The 14,580-nt window shown below is 42.6% G+C and overlaps 1 protein-coding gene across 1 annotated transcript in view; it reads left to right on the top strand.

Annotated features, from left to right (window-relative positions):
• Positions 1-14,580, top strand: part of LOC134949933 (uncharacterized) — a 52,905-nt gene that overhangs the window by 18,960 nt on the left and 19,365 nt on the right. Inside the window, exon 4 of the mRNA XM_063938619.1 lies at positions 2,700-2,760. Within this exon, the coding sequence (XP_063794689.1) occupies positions 2,700-2,760 (61 nt within the window). The remainder of the gene's footprint in view (positions 1-2,699; positions 2,761-14,580) is intronic.

The following is a 14,580-nucleotide window of genomic DNA, read 5'->3' as shown; positions in this document are numbered from 1 at the left end:
TCTAAATACTGATACACCTTTCCCACTGCACAAATAACCTGGTATATAGCCGGGTCGACGTGGGTCGATGTGCGGTGTGAAAGGGGTAAATCCCGAATTTCCGGGTCGACAGTAGGGTTATTCTCGGGTTATTTCTGGGTCAGGTGCGGTGTGAACAGGTTACCTGGGCCGATGTGATCCAGGACCCATTCACACTATAACTATAAACCACCCAGCAAATGCAGATTGCTCAACTTGTTATTCAGTTTCCATAGAAACTAAGTAAAAAGAAAAATTATGAAAATATTACCCAGGAAAAAACTTATTTTAGACCAGTGGCTCTCGAACCCGGTCCTCAGGACCCCACACAGTTCACGTTTTCCAGGTCACCTAGCAGGTGCACAGGTGTACTTATTACTCACTGATACATTTTAAAAGATCCACAGGTGGAGCTAATTATTTCACTTGCTATTCTGTGAGGAGACCTGGAAAATGTGAACTGTTTGAGGTCCTGAATTTGAGTACCTACATTTTAGACAATAGCCACAATTGTATGTCTTGTGTCATTGATACAAGGATTATTGTGGATTTTATTATATTGTTAATCTTTGCTGCAGATGGTCTAATCACTGTATGCTCCCTCTGTATGAGTTATAACCTTTCTGTCTGATTTCCTGCTTAGATCTCATTGATCACAAAGTGAAATGAAAGTTGTGCTGCTCAATGTTAGCGTGTCATGACTTTTGACTGCTGGTTACTGTATGAATAATCAGCTCAGAGGCAGGGGTGTATATGGGCTACGATAACAATCTTTTGGGGTTCCCAATTTACCATGATCACCTGGTTGCCCTTCCATAGTGATTTTTTTATCAGAGTTTGCACCATGAAAATGGCAGCATGCACCTGATGGATTTCTCAGGTTCAAAATTTATATTTAAGATTAAGGGCCTGATTCAGAGAAGTAAGCAGAGCCGATATTCCATGGAACTGAGTGATTATCGGCAGACTGCACATGTGCTGTGTTCATGCGTCAAGGTGCTGCTGCAAACCAGCATGCAAAGTGATTGAAAGGAAGTGACCATTTGCGGGTGTTGACATGGTGTTAGCGGGGAGTGGTTGTTAAAACGCAGGTGTGTCATGGCTGTTTTGGGGGCTTTTATCTGATGTCGGCTGTGAGTCCTACACATGGCGCCTACGTGACTACTTCTGGGCCCAGTCTGTGAAGTCATTCGTCTACCCTGCAGCCCAATGGGGGTCATTCCGAGATGATCGTAGCTGTGCTAAATTTAGCACGGCTACGATCATCTTCCCTGACATGCGGGGGGACGCCCAGCACAGGGCCAGTCTGCCCCGCATGTCAGTGCCGGCCCCCGATGCCTTTGTATTTGAGGAGTAACTCCCGGCCAGCGCAGCTCCTGCGTCTGGCCGGGAGTTAATTGTCGCTGCCACTGGCTGCAGCGGCTGCGTGAGACGTCACGCAGCTACCGGGGCCCGTCCCCCCAATGGTCCAGCCACACCTGCTTTGTTTGGACCACTCCCCCTAAACAGCGGCTTACTGACGCCGTTCAGCCCCCTCCCGCACAGCGACCGCCACTGTCTCAGAGGCAATCGCTAGGCAATGAAAGCTGTCATGCGCAGTTCCGACCCGGTCGCTGCGCTGCGGCAAACTGCAGCGAGCGATCGGGTGGGAATGACCCCCCATGTTCCTTGTTCTTGCGTTTAGGCTGTGTATGTGTATTGTATGCAACTATGAATGAGTTGCTGTAGCTACAGTGGGTGTCTCTTCTAATTTCTGGGCAGGAGCTTCACGTGCTGATATCTGCTGTTGCATTGCATAGAAAATCGCACTTGCAGCTGCAAATGCGTACTTCTCTGTATCAGGCCCTAAGTTAATAAATAGGGCTATTTGACTGTGCCTGATATTACAGCTATCATAGTCCTAAATTAGGCCCTCTGTAAGTTTACATTTAACCATTGATGATTCTTTAAAAATTCTGTTTCTTTTTTCAGTATAATAAATGCATTTTTTTTCTGTCTCTTTTCCCACAGATACTGACTTGTTGCCGAACATCCACCTATGCCGTCGCTTCTTATCCCAGCTATTTCACTCATTACGGCTGGTTAAATTCTTCCAGACCCTCCTTATTGACAGACCCTGAAAAGGGAGTACAGTTAACAGAACATAACAGGACACCGTCAGTCTCAAGAAGGGGCCATGATGACCCTCAGAGACCATCGCAGACTACGCAGCACCACAAATAATGTCCTTGTCAGAACAATGAATTAATATTATTATTGTTCAAAATGTTGTTATTTCATTGCCGTGGTAACAAAACAAAACTCTGTAATCCATCTTGTATTCTAGAAACCCCACGTCTAACACATGAGATGGGAATATAAGGAAAAGAGTCTTTTCATAGCTCCATGGTGTATCCATTTGGTTATGGATGTATTGGAAAATCAGCTTCTCTAATGATCATATAGTTCTTACATAACATTAGATTGTAGGAGCATCACAGTTAGTCACAGAATAGTGACTGATTTTTGTACATAGTGAGTTTAGGGGTAATGGCCAAAGAGAGGGCATCAACACGTTTTATGAATACTCAATGATTGTTATTTATTTATTATTTTATATCAGTATGTATTATACCGTTTCTCATATTTAATATGCAATATTTATTGTTATTTCTGTATTTTAAATACTCTGGCTATTGCAGATTGTAGTCAAGCTTCTGTTATACCCCATTCTACAGCTTCATAAACAGTATTTTTTAGCAGGTAAATGAGACAAAAGAGAGTCCAACCCCCAAAGACACCAATGGGCATTTAGGAACTGTAGTCATGCATTTAAGGTGCAAACCTACTTAATGGTTTGTGCACCCTTCTATATGCCTGGGAACTGTAACGGAAGAAACCTGATTTTGTTTCAAATTGAACCAAGTGTTGATATCCAGCTTGTATCAACATTGAAAAAGACATGCACTTTTATTTCTATTTATTCTTAATTAAATATTAGAGTCAGGAAGCTATTGTCACTTAATTGATCACTTCTGTGCTGCGTTCTATGCAGGAGCCATACCCAATAACCTTGCTCTATGGCTTTTATCGCTTTAAGAGCACATTCTGAATCTTTGTTATTGCAGTGTTGTTTTTATACCTGACAATTATTATGTGTTATATGCATTAGTAATGTCATGCAGAATGTGTTTAGATCAATAACAGATTTAACTGTAATTGTTCATTGCATTTGTTACAAAATGTTTATTTATATTAATTTATAGCTATTAAAGTATTTTTTTTAAACTAGCCAAGTGTTGTATTTTGTTATTGTTATTATTATTATTATTATTATTATCATCATCATCATCATCATCATCGTTATCATCATCATCAATGAGCTTTGTTACGGATGGAAGTAAAATGCTATAAAGAAGAGAGATATACTAAGAGTTTGGAAACATTTAGTAACCCGTCACAACTAATCAGATTATTACCATAACTCACACAAAACATTTTTCCATTTAAAGACAACTTTATTTAAAATCAAGAATTTAAAGAACAAAAATACTACTGTCGTACTACAGAAAAATATCTAAATTAGAATAGTAAAAATAAGGTGGATTCTAAACAAAGTACAATTAAAAAACACAAGACAAGAAAATCTCATTGAGTTTCATGTTTTCTAAAATGCTTGTGTGCACGAGTATTGGCTCATTTCTTTTCTATTTTATTTCCTTGTACTACTCAATGATCCTATTGTTGTTTTAGTACTTGTCCGTCCAGCTTATTTAAGGCCGTCTAGGTGTGGTTTAATAATCTTTCATGCAGTGTTACTTAAAGCATAATTGTCAGCAGTGGCAAACACCGGATTTCTAGACGGGGGTTTCCAACTGGTTGATGTTAAAGTGCAGGTGGCCAGTCCACAAAGAGGGCAAAATTAGCATGAAGCAGCCATAACATGCTTCATACAAACTGCAATGCACTGTATGTCATAATTCCAACATACTGTATATAGGGCCAGCGACCACAGTAAGCCATTAGATGTGGCAGTGGGACATCCTGCCTTAGCTGAATGCTTTATATCATATGTGATCACCAATCCAGAGGATTAGAGCAAGGCTGGGGGGAGCGGCAGAAGAACCTGGAAACTGCCCTGGACGGTATTAATAATTAACCCTATGGATGGTCTATAGCAGAGCACCCCTAGCAGTGCATGTTTTACAGATCTCCCAGTGGGTGCACACATGTGTGTTAATTACTGGCTGGCACATTGTAAAAGATCCAACTGTATTGCTAACTATTTTATTTGTAATACTGAGGAGATCTTTAAAACATACAGCACTAGTAACATTATATACACTGGCTATTATGGTCATGGTGTGGGCTAGAGAGGGGGGTTTCCAGGCAACTGGAAACCCCCTGTGTTTGCCTATGGTCAGTGTAGGATTTGCAAACTATGAAAACAATTGCTTTTTTTAATCAAAATATTAATTAATTCCTAAACTATGCTGCTTTTTATGTAACATGGAATAAAATAAAGATAACTTCAGCTACCATCCCCCCCCCCCCCCCCACACACACACACACACACACACACACACACAAATGAAAAGGTGTTGGTGTAGCACTGAAATGATAGCGAAGTAGTGGAACACAGATAGACCCAAAAATGGGGGGAGCACACCAACAATGCAGATATTGTTAGTGCCTAGTGTGATCTTGAGCTTACACTTGCTTGAGTATTCCACTTACTGAGTGCTTCACCTACAGTACAACAGCCCCTTTTCTGGAACCACAATGATTCACTGGTGCTCAGCGGCCATCCAGACTTCCACTATAAATAGCATAAGCTCAAGAGCACAGACATATATATTTAAAGAGAACAGGATACCTTAGAGACAACTAAAACTTTACAGAAAACAGCATGCCAGCTCTTCAGTATAGCATGGGCAGTCTTCACTGAACAGTATGCTCTCCAATTTCTAAATAGCACTAATAAATGTGTTGCTGAAAAATTCTCTCAAATAATACAAGTCTTTACCACAATATAGAATTGATGAGAAGTAACAGATTTTTAGTACAGTATGTATAGGTAAATGCTTTGTATATAAATACTGTACAGTTCATTCCAATAACGCAAGTAATTTGCACAGCAGCAAGCTATTGAGTAGATTTTAACAATCCTCCAGATTAATAGCACTATTATCCACAAATCAAATCACTGTAGCAAAATATCTATCAGATCTCTCACAGAGTCCAGGTTAGCGTTTAGCTCTTTACCATAGAGAAATATAATCAGGTAATAGGTATTCCAAATGATATAAGCCAATGAACTTTGCTGAGCAGCTCAGAGAATAAATGAAAGTATGCACCAGGATAAGACAGGGTCAGGCTGATTACAACCCAAAACAGAGTGTTCAGGGAGACTGCCAATAATGGCTGAAAAATCCAATAAGCACTTGTCAAAGAATCGAGCAGGATTCTAACTACATCTGCAGCAATTTAGAGTCAGCATTAAGTCCAGCACAATGAGACCTAGTCTGCACAGCTGACTGGTTACCAGAAGACTGATTGGAGCAAAAAACCCTAATCTGGCTATGATCTACTAAGCTGTGCTCATTACAGTTTCTAACAGCAGAGACTTACACACAGAAATTGGGGCAAAGTACAACATATTGAGAGATAAGGGTGAACATACTAAATTAGAAACAGGTAATGAGGGAAAAGAAAATTACATACACACTTGGAAAGAAAAGAGAAAAACAAACAAAAGGGGGCTCAATTGCACACATGTGGAGAGAGGTACTGAACAAATAAAATATTTGAGACAGAAAGGTGGTCGTGATGCTGGTGGTCAAGTGACCGACGCCAAAATCCCGTCACCACTCAGAAGACCCTCACCAGAACACAACAGCCAACATCCCAAAGGTGAGTATCAGGTTAGGGTTAGGCTCTGGGGAAAAAAAATCGATTTAGGCACTAGTGGGGTTAGGCTTAAGTACTAGGGGGGTGGTTAGCCATAGCTGCCACCCCCTGAGAGTTAGCCATAGCTGCCACCCCTGAAGGGCTAGGGTAGGGGACAGGGGAGGGGTAGAATACTTACCCCATCCGGTGTCAGGATTATTAGTGTCAGGATGCTGCTGTCGGTTTTGTGACAGTTGGCATCCTGACTGCAAAGATGTAAAAAGATCATTCTCTTTAAAAATTGTTTCTTTAAGGAATAACGTGTAAGAGACAGTTCTGACCAACATGCAAGTGTGTGGAGCATAGTGATATATACTAGAGATGTGCACTTGAAATTTTTCGGGTTTTGTGTTTTGGTTTTGGGTTCGGTTCCGCGGCCGTGTTTTGGGTTCGACCGCGTTTTGGCAAAACCTCACCGAATTTTTTTTGTTGGATTCGGGTGTGTTTTGGATTCGGGTGTTTTTTTCAAAAAACACTAAAAAACAGCTTAAATCATAGAATTTGGGGGTCATTTTGACCCCAAAGTATTATTAACCTCAAAAACCATAATTTCCACTCATTTTCAGTCTATTCTGAATACCTCACACCTCACAATATTTTTTTTAGTCCTAAAATTTGCACCGAGGTCGCTGGATGACTAAGCTAAGCGACCCTAGTGGCCGACACAAACACCGGGCCCATCTAGGAGTGGCACTGCAGTGTCACGCAGGATGGCCCTTCCAAAAAACACTCCCCAAACAGCACATGACGCAAAGAAAAAAAGAGGCGCAATGAGGTAGCTGTGTGAGTAAGATAAGCGACCCTAGTGGCCGACACAAACACCTGGCCCATCTAGGAGTGGCACTGCAGTGTCACGCAGGATGGCCCTTCCAAAAAACACTCCCCAAACAGCACATGACGCAAAGAAAAAAAGAGGCGCAATGAGGTAGCTGTGTGAGTAAGATAAGCGACCCTAGTGGCCGACACAAACACCTGGCCCATCTAGGAGTGGCACTGCAGTGTCACGCAGGATGGCCCTTCCAAAAAACACTCCCCAAACAGCACATGACGCAAAGAAAAAAAGAGGCGCAATGAGGTAGCTGTGTGAGTAAGATAAGGGACCCTAGTGGCCGACACAAACACCTGGCCCATCTAGGAGTGGCACTGCAGTGTCACGCAGGATGGCCCTTCCAAAAAACACTCCCCAAACAGCACATGACGCAAAGAAAAAAAGAGGCGCAATGAGGTAGCTGTGTGAGTAAGATAAGCGACCCTAGTGGCCGACACAAACACCTGGCCCATCTAGGAGTGGCACTGCAGTGTCACGCAGGATGGCCCTTCCAAAAAACACTCCCCAAACAGCACATGACGCAAAGAAGAAAAAAAGAAAAAAGAGGTGCAAGATGGAATTGTCCTTGGGCCCTCCCACCCACCCTTATGTTGTATAAACAGGACATGCACACTTTAACCAACCCATCACTTCAGTGACAGGGTCTGCCACACGACTGTGACTGAAATGACGGGTTGGTTTGGACCCCCACCAAAAAAGAAGCAATTAATCTCTCCTTGCACAAACTGGCTCTACAGAGGCAAGATGTCCACCTCATCATCATCCTCCGATATATCACCGTGTACATCCCCCTCCTCACAGATTATCAATTCGTCCCCACTGGAATCCACCATCTCAGCTCCCTGTGTACTTTGTGGAGGCAATTGCTGCTGGTCAATGTCTCCACGGAGGAATTGATTATAATTCATTTTAATGAACATCATCTTCTCCACATTTTCTGGAAGTAACCTCGTACGCCGATTGCTGACAAGGTGAGCGGCGGCACTAAACACTCTTTCGGAGTACACACTTGTGGGAGGGCAACTTAGGTAGAATAAAGCCAGTTTGTGCAAGGGCCTCCAAATTGCCTCTTTTTCCTGCAAGTATAAGTACGGACAGTGTGACGTGCCTACTTGGATGCGGTCACTCATATAATCCTCCACCATTCTTTCAATGGGGAGAGAATCATATGCAGTGACAGTAGACGACATGTCAGTAATCGTTGGCAGGTCCTTCAGTCCGGACCAGATGTCAGCATCAGCAGTCGCTCCAGACTGCCCTGCATCACCGCCAGCGGGTGGGCTCGGAATTCTGAGCCTTTTCCTCGCACCCCCAGTTGCGGGAGAATGTGAAGGAGGAGATGTTGACAGGTCGCGTTCCGCTTGACTTGACAATTTTTTCACCAGCAGGTCTTTGAACCCCAGCAGACTTGTGTCTGCCGGAAAGAGAGATCCAAGGTAGGTTTTAAATCTAGGATCGAGCACGGTGGCCAAAATGTAGTGCTCTGATTTCAACAGATTGACCACCCGTGAATCCTTGTTAAGCGAATTAAGGGCTCCATCCACAAGTCCCACATGCCTAGCGGAATCGCTCCGTGTTAGCTCCTCCTTCAATGTCTCCAGCTTCTTCTGCAAAAGCCTGATGAGGGGAATGACCTGACTCAGGCTGGCAGTGTCTGAACTGACTTCACGTGTGGCAAGTTCAAAGGGCAGCAGAACCTTGCACAACGTTGAAATCATTCTCCACTGCGCTTGAGACAGGTGCATTCCACCTCCTATATCGTGCTGAATTGTATAGGCTTGAATGGCCTTTTGCTGCTCCTCCAACCTCTGAAGCATATATAGGGTTGAATTCCACCTCGTTACCACTTCTTGCTTCAGATGATGGCAGGGCAGGTTCAGGCGTTTTTGATGTTGCTCCAGTCTTCTGTACGTGGTGCCTGTACGCCGAAAGTGTCCCGCAATTCTTCTGGCCACCGACAGCATCTCTTGCACGCCCCTGTCGTTTTTTAAAAAATTCTGCACCACCAAATTCAAGGTATGTGCAAAACATGGGACGTGCTGGAATTTGCCCATATTTAATGCACACACAATATTGCTGGCGTTGTCCGATGCCACAAATCCACAGGAGAGTCCAATTGGGGTAAGCCATTCCGCGATGATCTTCCTCAGTTGCCGTAAGAGGTTTTCAGCTGTGTGCGTATTCTGGAAACCGGTGATACAAAGCGTAGCCTGCCTAGGAAAGAGTTGGCGTTTGCGAGATGCTGCTACTGGTGCCGCCGCTGCTGTTCTTGCGGCGGGAGTCCATACATCTACCCAGTGGGCTGTCACAGTCATATAGTCCTGACCCTGCCCTGCTCCACTTGTCCACATGTCCGTGTTTAAGTGGACATTGGGTACAACTGCATTTTTTAGGACACTGGTGAGTCTTTTTCTGACGTCCGTGTACATTCTCGGTATCGCCTGCCTAGAGAAGTGGAACCTAGATGGTATTTGGTAACGGGGGCACACTACCTCAAGAAATTGTCTAGTTCCCTGTGAACTAACGGCGGATACCGGACGCACGTCTAACACCAACATAGTTGTCAAGGCCTCAGTTATCCGCTTTGCAGCAGGATGACTGCTGTGATATTTCATCTTCCTCGCAAAGGACTGTTGGACAGTCAATTGCTTGGTGGAAGTAGTAAAAGTGGTCTTACGATTTCCCCTCTGGGATGACCATCGACTCCCAGCAGCAACAACAGCAGCGCCAGCAGCAGTAGGCGTTACACGCAAGGATGCATCGGAGGAATCCCAGGCAGGAGAGGAATCGTCAGAATTGCCAGTGACATGGCCTGCAGGACTATTGGCATTCCTGGGGAAGGAGGAAATTGACACTGAGGGAGTTGGTTGGGTGGTTTGCGTGAGCTTGGTTACAAGAGGAAGGGATTTACTGGTCAGTGGACTGCTTCCGCTGTCGCCCAAAGTTTTTGAACTTGTCACTGACTTATTATGAATGCGCTGCAGGTGACGTATAAGGGAGGATGTTCCGAGGTGGTTAACGTCCTTACCCCTACTTATTACAGCTTGACAAAGGCAACACACGGCTTGACAAATGTTGTCCGCATTTCTGTTGAAATACTTCCACACCGAAGAGCTGATTTTTTTGGTATTTTCACCAGGCATGTCAACGGCCATATTCCTCCCATGGACAACAGGTGTCTCCCCGGGTGCCTGACTTAAACAAACCACCTCACCATCAGAATCCTCCTTGTCAATTTCCTCCCCAGCGCCAGCAACACCCATATCCTCCTCATCCTGGTGTACTTCAACAGTGACATCTTCAATATGACTATCAGGAACTGGACTGCGGGTGCTCCTTCCAGCACTTGCAGGGGGCGTGCAAATGGTGGAAGGCGCATGCTCTTCACGTCCAGTGTTGGGAAGGTCAGGCATCGCAACCGACACAATTGGACTCTCCTTGTGGATTTGGGATTTCGAAGAACGCACAGTTCTTTGCGGTGCTTTTGCCAGCTTGAGTCTTTTCATTTTTCTAGCGAGAGGCTGAGTGCTTCCATCCTCATGTGAAGCTGAACCACTAGCCATGAACATAGGCCAGGGCCTCAGCCGTTCCTTGCCACTCCGTGTGGTAAATGGCATATTGGCAAGTTTACGCTTCTCCTCCGACAATTTTATTTTAGATTTTGGAGTCCTTTTTTTACTGATATTTGGTGTTTTGGATTTTGCATGCTCTGTACTATGACATTGGGCATCGGCCTTGGCAGACGACGTTGCTGGCATTTCATCGTCTCGGCCATGACTAGTGGCAGCAGCTTCAGCACGAGGTGGAAGTGGATCTTGATCTTTCCCTAATTTTGGAACCTCAACATTTTTGTTCTCCATATTTTAATAGGCACAACTAAAAGGCACCTCAGGTAAACAATGGAGATGGATGGATACTAGTATACTTATGGATGGACGAGCGACTGCCGACACAGAGGTAGCTACAGCCGTGGACTACCGTACTGTTTCTGCTGCTAATATAGTCTGGATGATAATGAGATGAAATTAATATATATATATATATAATATCACTAGTACTGCAGCCGGACAGGTATATATATTTATTATGTAATGACTGATGACGGACCTGCTGGACACTGTCAGCTCAGCAGCACCGCAGACTGCTACAGTAAGCTACTATAGTAGTATGTATCAAGAAGAAAGAAAAAAAAAAAAACACGGGTAGGTGGTATACAATTATGGATGGACGAGCGACTGCCGACACAGAGGTAGCTACAGCCGTGGACTACCGTACTGTGTCTGCTGCTAGTATAGACTGGATGATAATGAGATGAAATTAATATATATATATATATATAATATCACTAGTACTGCAGCCGGACAGGTATATATATTTATTATGTAATGACTGATGACGGACCTGCTGGACACTGTCAGCTCAGCAGCACCGCAGACTGCTACAGTAAGCTACTATAGTAGTATGTATCAAGAAGAAAGAAAAAAAAAACCACGGGTAGGTGGTATACAATTATGGATGGACGAGCGACTGCCGACACATAGGTAGCTACAGCCGTGGACTACCGTACTGTGTCTGCTGCTAATATAGACTGGATGATAATGAGATGAAATTAATATATATATATATATAATATCACTAGTACTGCAGCCGGACAGGTATATATATTTATTATGTAATGACTGATGACGGACCTGCTGGACATTGTCAGCTCAGCAGCACCGCAGACTGCTACAGTAAGCTACTATAGTAGTATGTATCAAGAAGAAAGAAAAAAGAAAAAACCACGGGTAGGTGGTATACAATTATGGATGGACGAGCGACTGCCGACACAGAGGTAGCTACAGCCGTGGACTACCGTACTGTGTCTGCTGCTAATATAGACTGGATGATAATGAGATGAAATTAATATATATATATATATAATATCACTAGTACTGCAGCCGGACAGGTATATATATTTATTATGTAATGACTGATGACGGACCTGCTGGACACTGTCAGCTCAGCAGCACCGCAGACTGCTACAGTAAGCTACTATAGTAGTATGTATCAAGAAGAAAGAAAAAAAAAAAAACACGGGTAGGTGGTATACAATTATGGATGGACGAGCGACTGCCGACACAGAGGTAGCTACAGCCGTGGACTACCGTACTGTGTCTGCTGCTAATATAGACTGGATGATAATGAGATGAAATTAATATATATATATATAATATCACTAGTACTGCAGCCGGACAGGTATATATATTTATTATGTAATGACTGATGACGGACCTGCTGGACACTGTCAGCTCAGCAGCACCGCAGACTGCTACAGTAAGCTACTATAGTAGTATGTATCAAGAAGAAAGAAAAAAAAAAAAACACGGGTAGGTGGTATACAATTATATATATATTATATACAATTATATATATATATATATATTAAACTGGTGGTGATTAATTAAACTGGTGGTCAGGTCACTGGTCACACTATCAGCAACTTGCAAGTAGTACTCCTAAGCAGACAATCACAATATATACTGGTGGTCAGTGTGGTCACAATGGCAGTGTGGCACTCTGGCAGCAAAAGTGTGCACTGTACGTTAAAATATGTACTCCTGCTCTCAGACTCTAACTGCTCCCCACTGTCTCCCCCACAAGTCAGATATACAGTCACACTATCACTTCAGCAAGTAGTAGTACTCCTCCTAATGCTCCCCAAAATTACTAAAGTAAATACTGTGTCTCTCTCTACTCTAGTCTCACTCTCTTCTCTATAAACGGAGAGGACGCCAGCCACGTCCTCTCCCTATCAATCTCAATGCACGTGTGAAAATGGCGGCGACGCGCGGCTCCTTATATAGAATCCGAGTCTCGCGATAGAATCCGAGCCTCGCGAGAATCCGACAGCGGGATGATGACGTTCGGGCGCGCTCGGGTTAACCGAGCAAGGCGGGAAGATCCGAGTCGCTCGGCCCCGTGTAAAAAAACCTGAAGTTCGGGCGGGTTCGGATTCCGAGGAACCGAACCCGCTCATCTCTAATATATACATGTGTATCACACATTTTCTTGTTGATATGTAATACCATAAGCAAATGTTTCTCTCTGGTTATTGTATGCGAAAGCCTAATTTCAGATTTTTTTTTTATATTATTAGTGAAGCATTGTATTAATTTAACTTTGACACACCACTAATTGGAAGATAATAAAATCTTAACCAACCCAATTTTGGACCACCCTAGCCCAACCCTAGTAATTAGCCTTACTGCCTCATAACACTGGTATTATGAGTTTGATTCCTGACCAATTCCTATCTGTGTGGAGTTTGTATTTTCTTCCTGTGTTTGGGTGCTGTGTGGGGCAGCACAGCAAAATACAGTCTACACCCTAGTGACCGCTGTTGACATAATATTTATGTATTATAAATGCAATAGCTTCTCTCTGAACAAGCTTTGCTTTAAAGGTGTTACCTCCTGTATAAGATCACAATTCTTCCAACATGTGTCAATGTAATTCAAAGCCATTGCTCAATTTGTCTTTTTTTATTTATTTATTGATAAGGTCTTTTTTTTCAAATGTTTTATAATTTCTATGAATAATGGAAATATATGTGCCTTTTTTTTTTTTTTTTTTTTGAAAAAGAAAGGTATGGGGTTAACATAATAAACTGATGTGATGCTCCCTTAGGGCAAGAAATATTGGAACCCATGTTTGTTTGTACAGTAACTCAGTAATTTGATGTGAATATGTTGAAACCAGAGGCAGCTCCTGAGGTGAGGCTGTAGCACAGTCCAAAATTGGTTGTTAATCCCTCACAGGTGACTCAACTCTAAACCCAAACTGCTTCAAGTTTCAGTCTGTTAAAAATACATTTTCCTATTCCAAATATCAACTTTATTGTGCATATACTGTATGTTCTATGTTTTATTACTGTATGTATTGATTCTCTTTTACCTCTAGTGTATACTTTGATTTGAACTTGTATGAGAAATATACTGTAGATCTATTTCAGTAACTATAATCTTGCTTGCATGTCATGAATGTTATGCTTTACAGCAGATCTCGTTATATTTAGACATTTTTAGAATTGTTTAATTTACGTGCAAAATTAATTACAGGTTAATGTCCAATTATTTTGAAATCATGTCTAATTTGCTTTAGATTTTATTGTAGTGAAACGGTAATTGAAATGCTTTTATTTGGTAATTAATATAAAACCACTGGTGTGAAACGTGGATTACTACCATCATTACTTAAGAAATTAGTATCACTATACACAGTATATCATAATTGTGACATTATATATTTTTAGCAATGAATCTTGTTGACTATACAATATAATACAATATAATGGACAAATGTTGCTTTAACACAGGTTCTATGTCCATATCTGTTAATTTATAAATATAATAGATATATATATTCCAAAAACAAAATGTTTCAAGCGTTGACATGTGGCTTTACACTGATGTCATGTGATGGGTTAGACAGCATACCCGACTGTCCGTCATACAGTATAGTAACCTGCTTGCTGACTAGTGCGCAGAACCGGTTCCTCTACAGTCTCCACTCGGCATTCGCCATCATTGGAGATCCCACAACTGCTGAATGTGCCCTTTAGGACTCTCCTTAAACCCAACATGGACCCTGGTGGTGCTACAGGTGACAGATTTTGTGCCCACAAGCTTTTTCATCATCTCTGGAGCCCACATCTTCCTCTGTCTGCATCTTAAAGGGATCTGTATGAAAATATTCCAAAAACAGAAAAATCTGAAATGTGTCTGGTCATAAGTATTTTGGATATGGGAGACTCAACATGTATT

This window comes from Pseudophryne corroboree, chromosome 8 (assembly GCF_028390025.1).
Source record: "Pseudophryne corroboree isolate aPseCor3 chromosome 8, aPseCor3.hap2, whole genome shotgun sequence".
Taxonomy (NCBI): Eukaryota; Metazoa; Chordata; class Amphibia; order Anura; family Myobatrachidae; genus Pseudophryne; species Pseudophryne corroboree.
Note: the sequence above shows the minus strand (reverse complement) of the source record. Positions and strands in the feature narration are given on the sequence as shown.